The 22,086-nt window shown below is 43.5% G+C and overlaps 6 protein-coding genes across 6 annotated transcripts; 2 read left to right on the forward strand and 4 right to left on the reverse strand.

Annotated features, from left to right (window-relative positions):
- Positions 1-1,857: 1,857 nt before the first annotated feature.
- Bfra_011440 (putative polyketide synthase protein) lies at positions 1,858-8,688 on the reverse strand (the record flags this gene model as incomplete). The annotated part of the gene is made up of 3 exons (XM_037341767.1): positions 1,858-2,183; positions 2,243-8,345; positions 8,411-8,688. The coding sequence occupies 3 exons, from the start codon at positions 8,686-8,688 to the stop codon at positions 2,139-2,141; spliced, it is 6,426 nt and encodes a 2,141-aa protein (XP_037194624.1). The 3' UTR covers positions 1,858-2,138.
- Positions 8,689-11,837: 3,149 nt separating this feature from the next.
- Bfra_011441 (uncharacterized protein) lies at positions 11,838-12,572 on the reverse strand (the record flags this gene model as incomplete). The annotated part of the gene is made up of 4 exons (XM_037341768.1): positions 11,838-12,090; positions 12,162-12,186; positions 12,357-12,405; positions 12,444-12,572. The coding sequence occupies 4 exons, from the start codon at positions 12,570-12,572 to the stop codon at positions 11,838-11,840; spliced, it is 456 nt and encodes a 151-aa protein (XP_037194625.1).
- A 1,434-nt stretch (positions 12,573-14,006) lies between these two features.
- Bfra_011442 (uncharacterized protein) lies at positions 14,007-15,895 on the forward strand (the record flags this gene model as incomplete). Its single annotated transcript, XM_037341769.1, has 3 exons — positions 14,007-14,750; positions 14,817-14,902; positions 14,962-15,895. The coding sequence occupies 3 exons, from the start codon at positions 14,007-14,009 to the stop codon at positions 15,893-15,895; spliced, it is 1,764 nt and encodes a 587-aa protein (XP_037194626.1).
- Positions 15,896-16,180: 285 nt separating this feature from the next.
- On the forward strand, positions 16,181-16,706 carry Bfra_011443 (uncharacterized protein; the record flags this gene model as incomplete). The annotated part of the gene is made up of 2 exons (XM_037341770.1): positions 16,181-16,288; positions 16,452-16,706. The coding sequence occupies 2 exons, from the start codon at positions 16,181-16,183 to the stop codon at positions 16,704-16,706; spliced, it is 363 nt and encodes a 120-aa protein (XP_037194627.1).
- Positions 16,707-17,017: 311 nt separating this feature from the next.
- Positions 17,018-17,899, reverse strand: Bfra_011444 (putative alpha beta hydrolase protein; the record flags this gene model as incomplete). The annotated part of the gene is made up of 2 exons (XM_037341771.1): positions 17,018-17,391; positions 17,449-17,899. 2 exons carry the CDS (start codon positions 17,897-17,899, stop codon positions 17,018-17,020), a joined length of 825 nt encoding a protein of 274 aa, XP_037194628.1.
- An 878-nt stretch (positions 17,900-18,777) lies between these two features.
- On the reverse strand, positions 18,778-20,888 carry Bfra_011445 (putative c6 finger domain protein; the record flags this gene model as incomplete). Its single annotated transcript, XM_037341772.1, has 6 exons — positions 18,778-18,912; positions 18,963-19,733; positions 19,783-19,923; positions 19,980-20,647; positions 20,704-20,761; positions 20,829-20,888. The coding sequence occupies 6 exons, from the start codon at positions 20,886-20,888 to the stop codon at positions 18,778-18,780; spliced, it is 1,833 nt and encodes a 610-aa protein (XP_037194629.1).
- Between the last annotated feature and the right edge of the window lie 1,198 nt (positions 20,889-22,086).

Genomic DNA, 22,086 nt, shown 5'->3' on the forward strand with positions numbered 1-22,086 from the left:
TTTCTATCCGCTTCCTTCTTAGCTTTGACGGAGTAGCTGAAGGATGGTTCTGCATCATATGAATGTGTGTCTAGTAATGATCTCTCGATTGAAATCATCATCTACAGGAGCTAGTCTTCAATAGAATATCGATTACAAATTCTGTTTATCCAAACCTCGCCATTGCCAGTGCTGATAGCCAAGCTTTGTCCTGGTTCTAGACACTTAGTCTTTGATGTTGATGTCTGGTAGAGTCATGATTTGCAGTATGTGTACGGTAGGGAAATTAAATAGACAGTTGTTATATCGCGAAAGACATCAGATATATAGCCCGAATCGGCTAAGTATGAGGATTTCGAGAGAGGCTTAAATTTAGGCCTCTCGAGCTTGATATGTAGATGGCTATTCTGCGGGATTCGCATAGCCGCATGTTGAAGGGTATAATTTGTTTGGCTTTTCAACCAACTGAAGTGTCAAGGTTGTGCATACCCAGCTTAAGAAGGCTGTCCAGTGAGTATGTAGATACCCGAGCACGAGCATTTGAGCTATGTAACAGATGTGTAGACTTATTTTACAAATTGAGTGATTCTGACGTGAGAGATCAATCAGAGAGACTTTCTAGATATTCAATTTGGCTCAAACTGTACTGTCCATAACTAAAAGCTCACTCAAAGCTGGTATTTGCTTGAATGCATCTACATTTAAGGGTTTATGAGACACACCGACTGAGTATGAGTAGCGATTGAAACCTTTGGAGATTACAGGAAAGAGATTTCGCATTTAATAGACTGAACCTCTGTTACCAACTATAGCCTTTATCGCCCCGACTCATCTCATCCCTTAATTGTCGTATTTACAATGTCTGACTCTCAAATGCCAAAAAAATTCTGAACTACAAGTATAGCGCAACCAAACTTATTCTTGACAAAGAAGCCAAATTTTCTTCTGGAAGACTTTGCGGGGAAGGGGAAGTCCAAGGGGCTATCTTCTTGTGAATGTGAACGGGCCTGGAAGCATCTAGATGCGGGGAGTGATATAATATCTATACCTTGCTGAACCGATAAGTTGAAGTTGTTCTCAACATCATGGGTGACAGGCGGCATTCAGCTCATAGAAGCAACCGTGCTGTGTGTTGAGTTGTGAAAGCACGTCTTCAAAAGATTATAGTTATCCATGAAAACCTCCATGTTTGGCATCCTTTACATATTTCGATTATAATAATCAAATTTCGCAGTAGATCACAGTCGATTGACAAAGTATAGCCAGTCTTAGCTGAGCGATGGCTTTGCGACGGTATAGCAAGTGACGGCCTGAGTTTTAATTATCATCGGGCTGAATCTGTACTTTTTGTTGGTCAGCCCGGGAAGTAATCGAAGTGGGAATGATTCCAGTCTTGAACTAAAGTGAGAGATAGAGATATTTCCTTCGTTTATGCAATTTCTGGCTCTTTTGACTCTCATAATTCCTTCCATTAGAGACGAAATTGAGTTGGCCAGATACCATGTGTATCACTATACAGCATTTATTCAGCATAATTCTTATCTTCGAAGATTATCTTTCGCGAAAACAAAGATGGTAAACAGATGCCTGGTTACTTGCCAGCTAATCTCAAGTCTCTAGTGCACATAACCAGCTTTTCAGAGTCTTACGGATGACGGCTCACAGTTGTTCGCACACAACCGGCCTCTTGAGAATTTTACTTCTCATGACGCGGCTTAATCAAACATAATAATTTAAAGCGCAAAAGAAATTTGGAATGAATAAAAACTTCCTCACGTGCACATGATATTGATAACAGCCAGACTCAGTGTATAATGGCGAAGCGAAGTTTTTCGAATGCGAGAGAAATGCATTCAACATCACGACGAAAGTGGGAGCTTATATATAAGTATATTATGAAATATAAAATTCTATACTATCTAAAGTTTCTACTATAAGAAATTTTCTAAAACAACAAGAGCGATTTGTTTTATCGCTTGAATCCCCCAAAGTACGCCTTAGACGTGCAAACGCGTTGAATCGTGCAGGATTATGAATCGTATGCAAGTGTAAAAATAAACTCCTGTCCAGCCCATACCCAAACCCCCAAAATAATACTGCTAATCATAAGGAAAAACATGAAATCTAAGGGCAATTGTGCCATGATATAAAAGTTGATTTTACATCTTAAGAGCTTGCTTCATGAGCTTGGCCAAGTCGTTTGTCTGCAATGATTAGTCAGCAAATTACCCCACATACATTGAACCTCAGAGAATTAACTTACGATTGGATCTCTCATCATCGTGAAATGATTTCCATCTGTGCTCATACATTTGATGTTTCCCTCTCCGACCAACTTCTCCCATCCATTGTGTCCGAGATCTTTGCGATCATGAGTCAACCAGTCCATAGAGTTGGGCATCCTCACCTTGGGATCCCACTCTGGCTTAAGATCATCTTCCTTGTGGACAATACCATCACGAGCCCAGATGGCGATGGTTTGTGGCATGTTGACAGTGTTTATGGACGGTAGAGATCCCAAGTGATCAGAGTAGGCAGTGAGTTCGCGTACGGTGGAGAAGAAATGGGGAAGGAGCCATTTTGGCAATGACTCAAGCCCACCATCGCCAAGAAGACCAACCTTGGCACAATATTGATGGAAGGAAGCTGGTAGGGCTTCAAGTCCAATAGGGAATGGTGAATCAATCAAGACAAGTTTCTCGACCTTCTCACCCTTTGCAATCAACTGACGGGTGCATTCGTATGCAAGCACACCCCCGGCAGACCAACCTCCAAGGAGATATGGTCCATGTGGTTGACGACGTTGGATTTCGGCGAGGTAAATTTGAGTGACTGCTGGAACACCGATATTGAAATCTGTAGGGTCTTTCATGAAAGGGCAATTGAGACCAAATACAGCTAGATCTTGATCAATTTGAGGAAGTGGGGCGTAAGAAGAAGCGACACCAGAACCATCTGGAAGAAGGAAAAGTGTGCGAGTTGCGGTCTTTGGGTTACCTTGCAAAAGGATAGACTTCGATGGAGGGTATTGAGATACATTGATGGGTTTGGCGACTTGAGTTGGAGCAGCTGGTTGTACTGATGCGGAAGTCACCTTAGTAATCTTTGTTGTCTTCTTAATCTCAACAACCTTTGGCTGCTTGGCTGCTCTTAGACCCAAAGTTGTTTCAATCTTTTCCACGCTGGTGTTTTCGACCAACAACTCGGAACTTAGATTCAGGCCAGTCTTCTCTCTGAGCGCACCCAAGATGCTCAAACTCATGAGAGAATCCATACCCATGGTAGCCAGGTCTGTGTTATCAGTTATCTCCTCAATCTCAACGCCCATCTCCTCCGCAATGGTAGATCTGATGATTTGAATGATTATTGCATTTTCGCTATCGCCATCGGCATCGGCGGCAGAGCTTTCAGGGTCACTTTCAACGAGATCAAACCCGTCATCCCCAATTTCACTCGAATCGCTAGAAACCATTTCCGGGGTAGACATTCCAGAACTTTCAGCACCGTTATCGTCTTCAAATCTGGTCATGTAAGCTTTGAGATGATCTACAGTAGGCTCATGTTCAAAGACACTGCTTTGGAAGTCAATCTCGAGATCTTCACGGAATCTGCCAGAAATGCTCAAACCAAGAAGCGAGTCGACGCCCATATCAGAGAATCTCATTGGGCCTGCCAACTCAGCGATATCGCATCCGATTTCCTCAGCCATGATTGCCAATGCTTTGGAGAAGATACCCCTTGAAACTGGTTTACTGACAATTTTGAGATCAGGCTTGGAGACAGCTTTTGATGGTTTGGATGCAATGGCTTTGGTTGGAGCTGGAGCTGCTTTAGCACCACCACGAGCTGGGATAGCTTTTGGTGCAAGTAGGGTCTGGAGGAGGGTGCGGGGTACGCGCTGGAATTTGATACCTCCAACAACTGCGATGATTTCATCGCCTTCGAAGACGTATACATCACCAGCAACCATTTCACCACCACCTGGCACCTTCTGCATCTTGATGTAGGATCTGTACTCTTTGTCTGCTGACATGGTCTTGGCGAATCTCATCGACTCCCATCCGTGCGAAATGTAGACATGCTTGGTAGAATCGACAGCATCGTTGGCATTCATGATGAATCCGGAAATGTGGCAAACACTGTCGATCCAGTATGGACTCATGAAGAACTTGCCATCATTATCTGATGTCTGGAATTGTACTTTGGCGGTTGCCTCACATTGTTCACTCCACAGATATACTTCATCCATTCCACGATATTGTTGAGCATAGTCGACAAGGGCGCCGAACAATTTGTAAGCCATTCCTCTTTGAACCTTATGAACTTCTTTGTGGCTCATCAAAGTCTCAATTCGTCCTTGGACAAGGAACTTGCGACGGTCCCAATCTTTCAACCATGATGATGAATCCTCAAGAGTCACCTCACACTTGGTTTGTTCAACTGGCTTTCCATCTGTTCCGAATGTGCGGAAGTTGACGGTTCCGCGTCGATGAGTAAGATCAAGCTTGGTCTCAATTTGAAGGATATGAGTTTTGGCGTTCTTATCGAGAACCAATGGCTTATGAGTTTCCATACTTCCGACATTGAAACCGACAGATTTAGCATCCGGCTGAGCGAGCTTAAGTGCATAATCGCAGATAGTCAAAGCCATATCACCATAGATGGATGATGGGAAGAGTGGTTGGCCATGAACCAAATGACCAGAAATGGCGGCTCGTAGCTTTGGTTCCATAAGGTCAGACTCAGCAACAACATTAACGTTATTCTCATCAACAACCTCGGAGAGAATCTTTTGCACAGTAGTTGTCGAGAAGGTTGGTCGTGCTTCTGCAGGCGCGATCATTTGCGTGTCGCCTTTAGTAAGACACCAGTTTCCGCGATAGTTGATCCAATAAACCTTGTCATCGTAAGAATAAGAAGGCAAATCGAGGACCTCATGTGCGCTCTTGAAATTGGCATGATACTCATTCCAATTGAAGTCAAGACCAGAGTTGAAGAGAGTTGCCAAACTGGTGGCTGTCGTTGTCCATGCATCGGCATTTCTGCTTAGTGATGGCACAGTAATGGCACTTGTACCGATGATTGCTTTCACCATGTTGGAACAGATTGGGTGTGGGCCGATTTCAACAAACAAGGTCTTTTCGTCAATAATTCCATTGTTCATGGCAGAACTGACACCGCCTAGGAAGTCGACGCTTTCTCTGCAATGTCTAGCAAGATACTCTGGACCAAAGACACCTGAATCCTCTACGACGTTTCCAAGAAGTGTTGACATAACTGGGATTCTTGGCTGGTGGAAAACAGCTGGTTTTGCAGATTGAATAAAAGAGTCCAAAATGGGCTCGACTTGAGCGGAGTGGAAGGCGTAAGGAACATTGAGCATGGTGTTCTTGAAGCCTTGTGCGCTCAAGACCTCCTTAAGACGATTCATGTTCTCAACAGTACCCGAGAACACTGTTTCCTCAGGGCCGTTGATGCAGGCCTTCTCGCATTCAATATCTGACAAGTAAGGCTCGACTGCAGCAAAGCCTGCCCGAACTGCTAACATGCCATGGCTACCCGCAATACACTTTGAAACCAAAAGCTGAGCACGATTGCCGACTAAAGCAATGGCATCATGTGTGGAGATCACGCCAGCGACCTGAAGAGCTGCATATTCTCCGAGAGAGTGTCCAACAACGGCGGATGGCTCGATTCCCCATGATTGCCAAAGTGCTGCAACAGCTATCTCCACACAAAGAATGGATAATTGAGTCATGACTGGAGAAGCAACGCTAAGGTCAGTGATGCTTCCATCGATGAGGCCAATGAAAGATGGGAAGCCCTGGGCTTGGGCCATTTGATCAAAATCCTCGACATCGTTGCGGAATTGTTCTATATCACAGAAGAAGGCCTTAGCCATTCCAAGATAGTGTGATCCTTGACCGGTGAAAACAAAAGCAACTTTTGGCTTAACACTCGATACTGGAGCGTGAGGACCCTCTGTGTAAGCGCTTAAAGCATTTTGAACACTTTGCAAATCCTTGGCATCAACTGCGACACGATATTGGTAGTGGTAACGGCGAGCAGATGTGGTATATGCAAGACTTGGCAGGCATGAGCTGGGTTGATCTCTTGACCAGTTGAGAATATTTCGAACATTGTTTCTGAATGACGCAAGAGACTTTGCTGACACAATGACAACTTGCGATGTTCTTGGGTCACAACCATCAAGCTGTCGGATTGGTGCATCCTCGAGCAAAGTGGCGGTGTTACCACCTGCGGCACTGAAGTTATTCATGAAGACATATCGCTTCCCATTTGTAGGTCTAGGGAACGGTGTTGGCTTGAAAGCCATGTTGAGATTTCTATCTTTCAAATCCTTGGGGAATGTCTGGTTGATTCTCGTCTTGATACCGCAATGTGGTGGGATCATACTTTTCTTGAGCATCATCATGATCTTTACCAAAGCAGTTACACCTGAAACAGCTTCACCGTGTCCAACGTTAGACTTGACTGAACCTACAAACAGTGGTTGATCAAGACGACGGCGAAGGTTGTTTGATGGTGCAAAGATGGAAGAAACACTGTCCATCTCTACGCCATCTCCTGCTTGAGTTCCTGTTCCGTGCATTTCTACGTACTTGACGTCTCGAATATCTACTCTAGCTTCGTCCATTACTTTCTGGAACAAAAACTTTTGCGCGCCTGCATGAGGATGAGTGATGGAAATGGCTTCCGCACTATGGTTTGTTGCGATACCAGCAATGACTCCAAGAATTGGATCCTGATCGGCCACCGCATCGTCAAGTCGCTTCAGAATAAGAGTGACAACACCATCACCACGGCAATAGCCATCAGCGCTGTCATCATAGGTCTTACAAGACCCAGTCTTTGACAAGAATTGACCCTTCGACAAACCAGAGAATATGTCTGGATTCGTCATGACATTCATACCACCAGCGAATACTGTATCGCAGTCACCAGCACGTAAGGAAGTGACTGCCAAATTTACAGCCGCCATACTACTCGAGCATGCAGTGTCCACGCTGTATGATGGACCACTGAAGCCGAAGTGGTAGTTAATTCTACCAGGTCCAAAAGCTCGAACACCACCGGTGATATAATATGTGTCAATGTCTTGAGCGGCGTTGATCTCACGCCAATCGTCAGAAGTTTGACCATAGAAGGTACCAATTCTATGTGCTTGGGTGGAAGGTGTTCTATCTCTGACGAATCCAGACATCTCCATTGCCTCATAGGCAGTGGAGATGGCCAATCTCTGCATTGGATCGGTTTGCATAGCTTCTCGTGGTGACATGTTGAAGAATCGAGGGTCGAAGTTTCCGGGCTCGTCGATGAAACAACCAAATGGAGAATGGGTCTTATTCTTTCCTTTTCCGGAGGGGTCACAGTGTAATTTGGCATCGAATCGGTTGGCGGGAATTTCTCTATGGACGTCGAGACCCTGTTCGAGGAGTGCCCAGAATGCTTCATGGTCAGCCGAATTGGGGAATCGACCTGACATTCCGACGATGGCAATCTTGGACTCGGACATCCTGCCAACCATTCCTCTTGGAATGGTGTTTTGCATGGAGTAAGAAATGTGGTCTTCCATCGAGAGTTTGAAGCTACCGGCATTCTTGAGTCCCGAGACGAGACTGTTTCCGAGAGCGGTTGGTCCCATGGCAAGAACTCTGACTTCGGTTTGTTCAGACTCTCGAACGTCTGCAACAGCCAGTTTCACCAATCGGTCCCATTTCACCTGCTCGGCCAAAATTTCCATGATGGAGTTTCTGAACAGGTCGACTGTTGGTATACTTTCCTTGTGTGCAGGGGTTCCAACAAGTGGCAAGACTGATGAATAGCTGCTCAAGCTTTCCACAATTGATGGTGACAAAATTCTCTCAATGTCTTGTGGATTATAAAGGTGGGCAGCATGATATGGCCCTCTAATGCTGATTTCGCGTCGTTGAAGATTTTGGAATGCCTCACAGTTTTCAAAAAACTGAGCTCGGAGGGTAGGTGTTCCACTGATTGTGATCGAGGTGGTACCAATGGCACTGATGTACAATCTCGTTGATTGAACAAGTCCCCGTGACTCATTAAACTCCGCCAAAGCATGCTCTGCTGCCTCTGGGTTTGTGCCCATTACGATTGTTGACCAGGTCTTTTGTCTATCGCTCGCGGTTTCCAATTGATTTCCAACCGCTGCAACTCTTGATCCCAGCCTGAAGGCAATGCGTACTGCTTGCACAGCTAGGGGAATAAGAGATGTAAGCGATTTGCATGATGCAACTGCGGATGCGGCAAGTAGCCCAGTGCACACTGCAAGTACTTCGGTGCTAGAGGGCTCCAAGTATGCAAGTGGGTTCTCCTCGAAGAATCTAGGAAAGACAGGTCAGCTCAAGTATTCTTGGTCAATTGCATCTAAAAAAAACTCTATACATACCCAATAAAATGTGTCAATTGAGCCAAGCAAGTAATGGCGCTTTCGACTGCCAAGTCCGGGTGGTCGGCCTCAAAATATCGCTCAGTAAACTCGGAAACACTTGAGAAAACAGCAACATGTTGTCGGGCAGTCGATGGAAGTGATGAAAGTTCATCTTGAAGGGCGGCATGGGCCTGTTCTAAAAAGGTGCTTAGGATAGGACAGTTCTTGCGACGAAGTGCTTTCTTGAGGAATGACTGGCAGTCTGCAGTTTGATCTCCAAATAATATAACATCCATCTTGAAAAAATTATGCGACCCGCGCTATTACTATGGAGTGCTTGGAGTCGTTGAAGTATTGGAAAAGATTAATAGATTGGAACGAAGAACGAATGCTGGGTAGAAAGTCAGGATAACGAAAGTGCGATGTCTAATTTCACGAGTACCTGACAGTATACATATATACAAGTTGAGATCTTCACTTGGTCATAGATACTTTTTCGGAAGCCGTGTATTTTTAACCCTACATCTTGTTTCAACTGCACCTACCTTATCCACATGGTAGAAGTTCACGATAGTGCACCAACCCCGTCAACTCTTTGGGAATATTACAGTAAGATTCTGGGCGCTCAAGCTCTTCAGTGACGCTAACTCCTCGTAATCAAAAGAGGTACTATTATTGGCGATCAGAATCTCGATCCTAAATTGACGTGCCGGGCAAAAGTCAGGTATACATGAGACTATCGAAAGATGACTTGAAACACGGAAAAGTGTGGTCGAACTTCGACGCCCTTGGATTGCTTGCGAGAAGCATTGAGAGAGACTGATGTTTGCACTGACAAACCTTGCTAGGTACCATGATTACGCTAGCTCATTCTTGAAGAGGCTTAAACGTTGTAAAGAAGTGGGGATTGATTAGGTACGTATCTTATCAAAGAGCTGCAAGTGTCATTCTCGATTCTGCTCGACTGAGCAAATACTGTGTAACAGTACCATACACTTACAACTGCATACTTCTTGCATGCTAATGGGACAATCGATTCGATGCAGTTGTGAATTAATTCCAGCTATTGACATTCCCTTGTTCCGCTAAACGTCGATCATAGCATAAGAGATGATTTGGCAGAGTTACCCCTGCACGGATCCCCGTTCTGGAAAAGGCGGACAATTCTGACGCTTTGGTACCACCGATTACAGTGCAGTGCTAAGTAGTCTAAGTTGTCACTACTCGAGTACCTAATCATAGTTTCGTTTCTTCTTTAGAGGTTTGCTCATGTTTATTGCGCTAATGTCCCGGCAGGCCATGCAGATCAACTAGGATTAAGGAAGATAAGCTTTGAGATTTCTTTTTCTGGATTTGCACTGCATACGCTCATTGGTTCGCGAACAGAAACAGAATGTCTTTCACGATAAATCTTTAGTTCCCAGATGCGTGGAACCAATGGGTCTTGTTAAGCCTCTTAAATTTACTTTTTAAAATAGACCGCTTGAATATGAGAGCACCGAGTAATTAGGTCATCACCGCAATCATCTATTCTCAGCAAAAGAATTGTTATCGGTCCCGAGTTTGTCATCGTCTATCGAGTGATCGGTGTTTGGACATTGCTCAGGCAAAGCAACCCTTTCATTTTAAACATGGCTACAAATAAATACGATGTGTATTTGACAGTTAGTCTTGTATCAGGAATTGAACGGTTTCCGAAGAATGGGTACTGGCATGTGATGTTACGGGGAATTTGTTCAGTACAGCTTCTGTTCGATAAGTCGATAAGGCAAGCTCTCAGTTCCACAAATCGCTGCAGGTATTATGATGAGGTTGCATGATGCTAAGTGTTGCGAGTTGTGTCAAATATTTCTCATTAATTTTTGAAACCCCCACCCCCAAAAACGGCATGTTTTGACTCTTTTCGCAATACGAAACAAATAAATTTTCGACGACCGATAATATTTTTTCAATTTAGAAGATACCGCTTGACGAATGAATTAATCAATTTGCTTCGCCACATCAAATTTCTGTGGGCTATCTTCGTGATGGTTAATTTATTTCAATTTGGGGGCTGGAATTGACCCTGTACTGGGACAGGTGAGTTTACGAGGACACTACGAAGAAAAAGTATCGCGGCACTCTCTAGGTGCCCAGGCGGCATAACCTGTAGGTGATTGATTGTTTCAAAGCCACATGCAACGTTCTACAGATTTGTTTATGAGTTTTTACTTGCCTTGATTTAGTTAAAACCTCAGCCGAAAATCCTTTCTCAAATGAGCCTTAGGGCTGGTCCGAAGAGTTTAAGATTTGGCTTGAACTACGCAGATCTCCAAACTTGGCAACCATGATTAGGATGCGAATGTACAAGGAGTAAGGCCAAAAACAGAGGAAGCGAAACTCAGTGACCAGTCTAGGGTCCCACCGTCACTTTATCAATTAGCGGGTTACGCTAAAGGCAGACTTCCGCCGCAAAGATCGGACTCCAATGATTTTTGTTAGCATGCGAGCAAAATTGCACTCGCGTGTCAAAAATCTAATGGTGAAAAACTCCCGGAGACGGCGGGACTCAGATTACCGGTGAGCAACACGTCAATATCGGACCCAGGATAAGTGACTGGTGGTTGATCGGTATAGTTGATCGGTTCCATACATGTCATTTGAGAGCGTTCTCGACCAGATGGATTGATGACGGACTGATTTACGAACTTTACATTCTTATGCTGCCTAATCTACCGCTCTCCCGCGCAGCCTTCTTCTTATTGGTTAAAAGTGTAACTCCTAGCTAAACTTTGAGTCAAATCCATAACCAATGATGACTCGATTGTTCACAAGAGGTAGCTTGGAAACCACGGTTCTGCCGGTAATAGGAATATATATTTTCCAGGCTAGATAGGGTTTCGGTAAGATTCACGCTATGCATACGATGGTATCCGAACTATGCGAGACTGCTCTGACAGCCGCACTAGTTGGGTACTAGGCTGATAATCAACAACCGACAATCCAGCCATCCTCATAAAACTTTCCCGTTGATCTGAGTAACGACCAAATTGATCGAGGTGAGATCATGAATCTCACACACAGACTAATGCACAATTTACTTTTCTGTGAACCTGCTTGCATCACCTTTTCAGTGCTGAATAAGGCCGACTTTCTACTGTGCACATGATTGCATGTACGAATTCTATCTTCACTGGTTTACCGACAATCGAGTTCTCAAGGACCAAGATTGAGAGTCCAAAATATTGGCGTGAACCATTGATGTATTCATGCATTCATGATGGCTGCAGGCACACGCTGTCAAACACGGCTCAAAGTCAGAGTCCATGGGAAAGCCATCTTATCATAATAAGAGTTTATTTTGATATTCCAAATTTACAGAGATTTGCGGAAGAATTTATCCTACAATAGGCTGCAAGTTCAGAGCAAAGCCACTTCCGAAGATCATCTCATCGTAATTAGCATACTATGATTCTGCGAACAGACAGAAAATTCCCAAGAAATGCATTATGCGACAGCTGTATGTTCTTAAAAAAGCCGCTCTTGCACAGTTGATAACCATCTCATAATGATGAATTTCATATGATATTGCAAACAGACAGAAAGCTCGGGAGAAATGTTTCCTAGTATGTGATAGTTCATCAAAGTCAAGTAGGTGAATGTGATCGCTAGTGCAGTAATATACAAGCTCCCAATATGTCAAATCGATATAGGTGAAGCTAGAATTGTGATTGGCATGCTTATGTGTCATTTCAACCCAGGTGTAGCGAGAGTTGATTGGCATACTTACGTGTCATATCTTGACACAGGTGAGGCTGAAATTGTGGTTTGCACGCATAAGTCTTTATGTACAACTTCGAGGATCTTGATGATAAACACGCAAGAATTGACCTGTATGCATGGAACACTCGAGACAAGCATCATAATATAAGACCTAACTGCACGTGAATTTGACATTACCATGGAATGGAAGCTCTAAAGGCACCTTTAGCATCAGATACTATACTAGCAGACGTATGATTCATCAATTCTGCCTGAGAGCAAGTTCACTACGATAATATGCCAATCTTACATAAATGTCTGAGAAAGCTTTCTCGGTGTATTCAGCCGCCGTAATTATTGCTCGCATTCGAACTTCATTATCGAAAACGCTGTAAATTTCGGCACGGACTTGATCGATATTCGTAAGGGATTGTTCCATGTTTTCCTTCAGCACAGGAAAATTTCTACACAGCCTCAACAGCCTGATTGAAAGACAGCAGATATAAATACCCTATGCTTTGGGCATTTGTTCAAGAGGATATAGCTTCTCGTTAACATCTTGCGTATATATGTCAGCGAGACCCTTGCTTACATTCCCGTTTCTATCCTCTGTGTGGAATTCTTTTTGCAGACATTTCGGAAGAATTATCTTTCCATTTTAGGAAACATCCAAGCGCAGTCTTGGGTCGTAATTCTCGTTTGGGTGGTGACGGAAATTGCATACGAAGTTTTGAAACGAAATTCCGACCCTCGGACATGACTGAGTAATAATCGGCGAAAGCATTTATTTTTCTGTGGCTTGAGCCTCGTATTTTGTATGATCGAAGTGGCAATTCAATACGATTAGTTCTTTTTTCTAGAAGGATTGAATTTTATTCTGGGGAAAGATTGAGGCTTTTGTTAAGTCAATTTTTAACCTCAAAGAATTGTTCTTGTGAAGAAAGCTACGTTCGAATTTAGTTCGATGGCATGGACTCCTTGGAAGTGAGCAGCAATGTGAATTCATAACCTATTAATCTCTCAATCGCGAGGGACAATCCCGTTTGCTTGAAGTGACTTCTTCCAATCGTAAAAAAACAAATCCCGCCTTATTGTTATAGCTACAAAGAATCTGCCAAGGGAAGACTGCAGACCATTATGTATCGGTATTGTGATTCACAAAGTTCCATTTTTCGGCCGAAAAACATGGAGGAGGAAACAAGTTCATGTAATTAACTTGCAAGGCCACTGTTTCACGGGCTCAAATAAACTGGAGTTCCAAACGAATATTCAATGTGCTATTGATCCCGGACTCGGAGTTGATAGATGGTGGATTTGCCACCAATTGACACCATGAATGTCTTTCTCACGAACTGACAGATGTCAAGTAAGGAACTTATATCATGGCAGACCACGTCCTGGTTCATGTTCATTCACTGACTTGCCAAACCTGTCAATGTAAGAGGTTGCGAGGTATCTTAGTCATTCTTTTTGAAACGCGGAGTTGCGAGGGGTATCAAAGACCAGGGCTTCTTCTAGCGAGGAATTGTCGACCTATCCCTTTTGAAAACTTCGAGGTCATCCTTGAAGTATGTTGAATCTAGGTCAATGGTGAAGGACTTGTCATTGTGATACCTGGGGATGCGAGCATTTCACGGATGTTTCTTGTACTCGGGAAACAATTTGAATGGGATCCGGACTCCAGTTGTGAGAGAGGTGTGAAGAGAAGCACCGATGCGGTGACGAATGGAATGGCACAGTTTCCACATTGATATAATCAGACAGCCAAGTTCATGTAAAACGTTGACATCTGTCAAAATAATACATTATCATACAAATCTTATTTTCTTTCATTTCTATAGTGATTTCAAGGTGCATCTAATATACAGTCAACATGGGGAACAGTCAATCACAACAAGCTACAATGGCGCCGTCGCTAGCAACGATGGCTCAGTCTACGGCAAGACTTTCTTCCTCGCGGCAAATGACCATGAGTGCGATCGCGTCGCCCATACCAGCCGTCTCCCCTACATCCCCTAATGGAGCATTCACACAGTCGACATCTTTAATATCGGTTTCTACAGAGCAGATAATGTCGGCAATTACACAAGCCGCTGCTCCAGCTGCCGCTCAACCGCAAGGAACAGTAACAATAGAGATCACCACAACACAGGCTGCTGCTCCAGCTACAGTTGAGCCTCAAGCAACGACAACGATAGAGATAACCACAACAGAAACCGTCACCACACAATCACAAATAGCTTCCTCGACGGTACCAAGCGAGCCCTCCACTTCCAGTACCAGCACAGATAAAGGAACAACAGGAACAGCCAAACAAGCAGGGCCAAATCCACCCTCTGAAGACAAACCACCTGCCGAATCTCCAGCCCTGCAAGGCGCACAACTAGATCCTACAATACCTACAATTACCCAACCAAAAGTCGGACCTTTCTCACCCGTCGCAGCAATTCTTGGAGGAATCCCGAATAAAAATGTCGATGTACCGATTACAGTTGTGTTTCTGATTTTGTTTATTGTGGGAGCGGCATCACATTTCATCAGACATGAAATTAACTCTAAGAGGGGACATAAGTTTGTTATCTCAGATATGATTTTTGATTTCTGTATGGTTAGAAATGTAAGTTTTGAAATCTTAACATGGCCCAAAGGGCATCAGGTAAATTGAATGCTGACTTACGAGTAGGTGACTTGTATCATGAGAATTGTTTGGGCGTTCTGTCCGGAGAATAATAGTATCGTTGTTGCAGCTTTGATTTTCGAAAACGCTGGGTATGTAATCACATCATTTCCAAATAAACCATGGAATCTCAGTACTGACGAACAACCAGAGTTGTCGTTCTCTTCGCCGTAAACGTAATTTTCACCCAACGAATTCTCCGCGCTACCCATCCAAATATCGGCTGGAATCCCATCGTCTCGAAAGCTTTCCTCGCCATTTTAATATCCGTCCCCTTTATCATATTTTGGAACATCATCTCTCTCACTATCAGTTTTTTTACTCTCAATCCTCGCTCTCTTGAAACGACGAAAAATCTCCTCTTATTCGGTTCATGTTGGACACTTTTTCTTTCCCTCTTCCCAGCCATCTTCGTCACTCTTGCTACAGCAATTCCATCTTCTACCCCCGTTGAGAAATTCGGCGCCGGCAGATTTAGAATGAAGCCGATAATTCTGATGCTTGCTACAGCACTTCTAGTCACTGGGGCAATCACACGTCTTCTAGGAGCTGTGATTGAGAAACCAATCAGTGCACCTAGTCATCTTTTTAGCAAACCTGTTTTCTATACTACCGGATTCATGCTTGAGATCATAGTTGTGTATGGATATTTATTTTTACGCGTGGATTTGAGATTCTGGGTTCCGAATGGAACAGGTGGTCCTACTGCTCAAGGAAGCGCAGGATCATATACCGTAAAATCTGAGGATGATGAAGAGAAGCTCGTTGATGGATCTACTGATGAGGGAAAATTACGCCCACGCTCAAGTCTTTATGAAAAATTGTACGGGAATGTTGTGATAGGATTGGACACCAATATTCCTGTATCTTCAGCTGAGAAGGTATCTGCAGCAATTGCGGATTTAAGTATGAGTACTAGGGGAGAGATATTCGGAACGCAGGTTGAGAGTCCAAGTGAGGATGTTGTGTTATATGCTTTTAGGGTTGGGGGACCTGAGGATGGAATGCCTAGGAAACCTCCGCGTGCTACTTCGTGGGCGGAAAAGTCAGGAGGTGTAGGGTCTAATTTTGAGGAGTTTATGTGAGAATTCTCTCGGTAGAATGTGTATGGTTTGCACATAGTAGGTGTGGTTTAAATATTCTAAAAATAACGGCGGGACCGATTTCAATTGTAATTTTAGTTTTATTATACAGGCTTATGATTATAATCTGCAACTTTGCCTATGAGAGCTTGTGACTTGATGTTCAAAATGCAGCTGTGAGAAATACTTCGCTCGAAAACCACTTCATAATAACAAGATTGGAATCTATACACAATCTACTTGGATCGCAAATATTCAACAAGGAAAACCTCAAAGACCCATAAACAGATGTCCTTCAAAGCGTCGGAGATAGCTGCCCGAAAGCACCAGAAATTTCACCTCCCCAATGCTAGTCCTAGATTCCCAAGTGACGTCCTATCCTTCCTAGCTACTATTGTACGATTGTCCACTTCTAGAACTTTAACATCCAAGTCTTCCAAGTTCTGACCCTTCCTCGCAACACTTGAAACAAACATGCGATCAACCAATCCCAACACTGGTGCCACTTAGCTATCTTGACCCCAATGATAACCCTCAGACATTATTCATCAGCGACTAGCCAACCTCATTACTGTCGCCACTTATCTATCCGGACATCGATGATAACTCTCAGACATTATTTGAGATCTATCAAGTGAAACTTGATCTTGGGAATGCACCGAGATTGAAAACTGAGATAGAACTTGACGGGGTCATCCACTTCAAGTTTGACATTTACGCCATCCCAAGCAATGCATCGAGTAGATTCATCGAGCACAGGGAATGCACTAATTTACTGTCAAACCCTCTTAGAAATGTGAGCGAATATTGGTAGGTTTGACCATCATGAATAGATGAAACTGTAGAAGGTAATAAAATTATGGTTTCGTGGCTAAGTGTCTAGAAACTCGCCGTCATTCTCCATCACAATAAGTCTCATGTTCAGATCTACTGCAGCATCCAGCCAGTACAATGGCAAATGAGAAAAATGCAACAAAGTTTCCCTAATCCTGGCTCTGCAACCAGCCTAATCATACTGTTCTACGCAATGACACATGACAAAAGACAAATCACAAAATATCAAACCAAACTGAACAAAACGTGCTAGGAACACCATTCTTGTTTCCCTGTCTTATTTAACTACACTTAATTATTGATACTATCAACAAATTCCTTAACCTCCTTTGCCACAGATTCCGGCGCCTCAATAGCATGCCAATGGCCCACCCCTGGAAGAACCCTAACACATTTCTTCTGTGCACTCACACCCGCTTCATCATGAATCATTTTACACCCCTCATAAGAAGCCGTCTTATCTTCACTACCAGCGAGAATCATCATCGGTACGTCGATTTTAGCATAATCAGGTCTACTAGCCGAAGCAATAACTCCACATGATGACATGTAGCCCTGGGTACTAGTCCCGAGAATCAAACTCCTAATAAAAGCTTTCTGGGTAGACGTAGCTTGAGTACCTGTTGCAGCCTCTGGTATCGAATTGGCCAGCGGTTCAAGTCCATCTATCATAATTAGTAACCCGACCTAACCCCAATTCTAAAACAAAGAAATGCTCATACCTTTCCTGACCGTTTCAATCCTCTTCCCAAAAACCTCCGTTAAAACTGGACTTGGCACCACAGGTCCTATCAAAACCAACCCTTCAACTCTTTGTGCGTATCGAACAGCAAGTTCACACGCAATAATCCCACCCATTGAGTGGCCCACCACCCAGACTTTTCCCTTAACCGCTGTTTCGGAAAGTGCATCGAGAAGTGCAATTGCATCATCGACAATCGACGCTACAGTTTGTGGCGAATTCGAATCGCTTAGAGAAGATAAACCGGATCCGGGCGTGTCGAGAGCAATGCACGTTGAGACGCCAGAGAGGGAGGGAATAACCGTATGGTAAAATGTAGACGAGGAACCCAGCCCGTGGATGAAGAGTGTGGTTACCGGGTTTTGGAGATTTCCAGTTTGCGGGGTTAGGGTGTAGAAGATTGATTTTTGGTTGAGAGTGATGAAGGGCATAATGGAGATGGAGTTTTGGATTCGATGCAATTAATTTTGGGGATGTTTCTTTTTGTTGGAAATGGGTTGTTTATTTTGTGCTGAATGGGAGTTCTTTCTATACCCATCTATAGCTTCATGCGGATAGAGGCGGCCCACACGTCGGGGAGATACCGCACGTGATTTGAGAGGATATCTTCATTAGAAATCCACCACGATGTACTCGTAGTTTGATTGCTTGACTGTGCCGAAATGACAATTCAATAAGACTCGTTTTCTCATTATATTTGATGTTTGAAATCTATGAACACGTGATAACAGTACCTTATTTGCTACAGCGTCCCTCCGCCCAGTATGCAATGACACTTGTCTGACAAGAATACATTTCCACGCATTATCACTTCTCGCGAGTCATTCACGAATACTAGATAGGGTGTCACTCTCATGCTTACTTCCATTCCCAATTTACGGACTTGTTGGTTCAATGTAAACATATCGGACGTCCGTTGGGGTAGAATGCTCTACCCTGCACGGCACAGGATTCCATGTCTCCGTTTACCATCCTGGTACGTTGAAGGAATGAAAGGGGAAATATACGATGAAGCCAGTACCTATCGTTGCATTTTGCACAAGGACAGCAAGGTGTACCACAAATGGACGTGTTTCTGTCGGATAGCTGATCGGGTCGGATAATCTACCGCTCCTGTCATTATCCGCTTTGTTTCAATTTTTGGCGGGAACTCAGCCGATTCAATTGGTGCAGCAAATTGATATGTATTGATATGTCAATGGGACATTCTTACTTCATTTCAAGTAAAGGAAATTATATTGTAAAGTTGTAATAAATAAGAGAGAAAGAAATTGTAGTGTACAATTATTGATACAGAGGGAATCCAAAATTATGTACCAATCGCAGGAGTTCCGCACATTGATGAATAGTTTCCTCCAACCATACTGACCATCTTGGTCCTTTTCAGATCTTCAATCTTGACCTTATCTCTGTATATGAAAGTTGAGGGATAGCGAGTTGGCAACTGCCGAAAATTATTAATATATTAATTACAAAGGAAAGAGGCCGACATACCTGGAGTAACATCTCTGCTTGACGGATTCCCAAATGTTCCGCAATATATTTCAGTCGTCCTCTTAGCCATAATCGTTGAGAACTAGTCGCGAAATCAGATGCCGCCGCTGCAAACACTGGCCATATAGCCCATACGCCCGTTACGCCCTTGCCACTTATTTCGCTATCGTTTCCACAAGGGAAATATAAGTTCTCGGATATGGGAAATTCGGTATGTGGTGCTTTCCAGCCGAAGAAAAATGGAATGCTAGACACGATGTCTTCAATCAGTAAACTTGCTTTTCGCGAAACTTTCACGTATTCGGGTGTGAGTTTGTAATCGAGGTCGGCAGTGATCCATGCAGTGCATCGTAAAATAGTGGTTAGGATGAATAATCTCGAGGCGCGTACAATATTATGTGTAGTGGCCATCCACAGCTCACTGTATACATCAACTCTTCCTGGGTAACAAGTTGTAAATTCTAGGTCTTTCTCCGCTGTATCATCAACCCAAGCCGCCACGTTGGGTGTCCATTCTTCAGGAAGACTGGAATACCAGTCGACGTATTCTTTTTCGATCCGTTCTGCTTTCTTCATGTGGTTGAGTACCTTCTCAATATTTTCTGTACTATGTCCATCAAGAGTGCAGATCCTGTGGGTTTCTGCGCGTAAGTCTGCAACCTTGAGATTGAGCACTGATACGTCATGTTGTACTTTATCCTCTGATGCAAAAGATGTCCACCAGTCAATGCCTTCTTGAACATCCTTCGAACGGCTGATACACTCGACAGTCTACAAAGAATTAGCTTCATCTCATTCGTTGATAACATCAAAGAATTACCATATGTGTTCTGACTGCGTCAAATAATGAGCGTCCGATCTTTGTATCGAGCTGGTTTTTGCCTCGATCTTTCACTAGTGCTACAGCTCCATTGATATGAGACTCCCACCCGCTTAGGGACATGGAATGAGAGCTTATTTGCTAGTCTGAGAGTAAGCATTTTGCATGAAAGAATACCAGATCCAAAGTTATTTTACCTCATAGAAGGACAACAAGAACACCGCTGCCAAGGTTGCATCTTCCTTTGCTTTATGTACATCTTGTAGATCATTGTTGATTTGATTTAAAGCCGTCACATATTGCTTATCAGCTAGAGGTAAGAGTTTTCTAGCATTTGGTTGATTCGCGAAAGCCACGAGTGCTACAGCATTTAAAGCAAGCATGAGTGACGTTTCTCTTGAGCTGGCATACACGAGCGGTATGAGGAAATCCAGATTTCCTTTGGCCGTGTGTCCTCGTGGAAGAAGAACAAAATTAGACAAGAAGAAGCAGGTGGCTTGTTGATCGATTGGGGGCGAGAATTGACGAGGGATCACAGTTTTGGGTGACCAGGGCAGCTCATTCTCGATGTCTGAGACTGGTGATATCGGCATACTTGGCTCCGTTGAACCATAATCAGCGTACGAGGATATATAGAATGAGTTTGCGGTTGTATCGTTAATGGAATCGATAGTTCTGTAAATGATTCCATTGTCCGAGGTATTCATTCTCTTTTTCGTCGGTCGGCCATTTCCGCTTTGGTCAAATTGATAGCTATATGAGTCTACTGTGAAAGTTGGAATCTCATTATCGAAAAACGTTGAAGACTTTCGCTTGGTAGCTTTGGTTTGATCTCTAAGCTTGAGCTCGAACTCATCGCGATAGCCTGTTGTTGTTGTTATTAATGACAGATTGCTTATGTGTACCGGAACAACACCATACCAGGACATTCTCGTTTTGACTTTAGACATCTCATGCATGAAGGCTTACCCTCATCGCACTGAATTAATGATTAGAACCCAATGCTCTAACCTTTGATGCTCAGGTGTCGAAGCGAGAAAACATACCTTGATCCGCCTCGCTCTGCATAAGTAGCATCCTTTCGATGGTTTTCCTGTGTTGACCATGATGAGATCGTCAAAAGATTTGAACCTTGACTTGAAAAGCCGTCGAAATTTCACCAGTCGCAATGATTCCCTCTTGCGGTGCAAATATGATGCGAGGTAATGGCAGTTAGTTTATAAATAAGTTTGCTAATCGTATTGCGAGCTGATGTGTTGTGACCGCCAAGGGTTTAATCCCTTTTAATACAATTACATCAGTTGTTTCGCCCTATCCATCAATAGAAGGGGCATGGCAGTTCTTCAAAGGATAGTTTTATGATTTGCCGCATAATCATCCAAGGTCATGAGCAGAAAATGGCAGACGAGCACCAGTAAGGTGGTTACGATAAGCTAACCACACAGGATCTCAAGCTCACATGAGACAAAAACATGGTCCCTCGCCGATATCATCCAATGCTAAAGTTAACCCTCATCTGTCTTAGGACTTGTTTCGAATCGTGAGATGTTTCAAATTTTGGCAATTTGCGCTCTTAATACAGATGAAGACCAACGCCCGGACCTTCGCAGAACATTGGAACATCAATAGAACCTCTAGAACGATGGAGTTGACAATGATTGACCTTGAAGTGAAAAGGATTCTTCAACGGCCCAAATACCAGGGATTTCTGTGCTAGTCAATGACCGTGGCTATGAAATAGTTTGAACTAAATACCACATGTACCCACAACTCCATTTGAAAGTCCCAGAAATGTGACAACTATGTCTTTAGAGAAACACTCTTGAAGTGATGGGAATATTGAACTCCAATCCATCTCGCACCGGTTATGAGTTGGGATGGAATGACAATAGAACACACATCGTCAATGGAGCCAGCCTTCTTACTGCGTAGTCCTAGATATATCCGAGCCCTTAAATATCACGTGAAAACTGTTGAGCATTTCTCAGAATTTCTTGCTTAAATGAAATGGCCGTATAGCATCGAGAAGACCTTACTCGAGTGCAATATCTACCGTGTTGATGGAAAGAACATCGAGGAAAACGCCAAGATATCTGGAAGTAAGAATACGAAATTCGAATCATAATTTGACGTGTATTGGTGATTCATGTAGCAAGATACGCAAGTATTACGATATTGGGAATGATGAAATTGAATTCAATGACATCCTTGGAATTTTCAAACTCAAACCAATTGATCCTCTAAAAAGTAACATGATTCGAGATACAGGACTAGGCCGATTTAGTATAGTCACGTGTGCTGTAG

The sequence above is a fragment of the Botrytis fragariae genome (assembly GCF_013461495.1).
Source record: "Botrytis fragariae strain BVB16 chromosome Unknown tig00000037, whole genome shotgun sequence".
Taxonomy (NCBI): Eukaryota; Fungi; Ascomycota; class Leotiomycetes; order Helotiales; family Sclerotiniaceae; genus Botrytis; species Botrytis fragariae.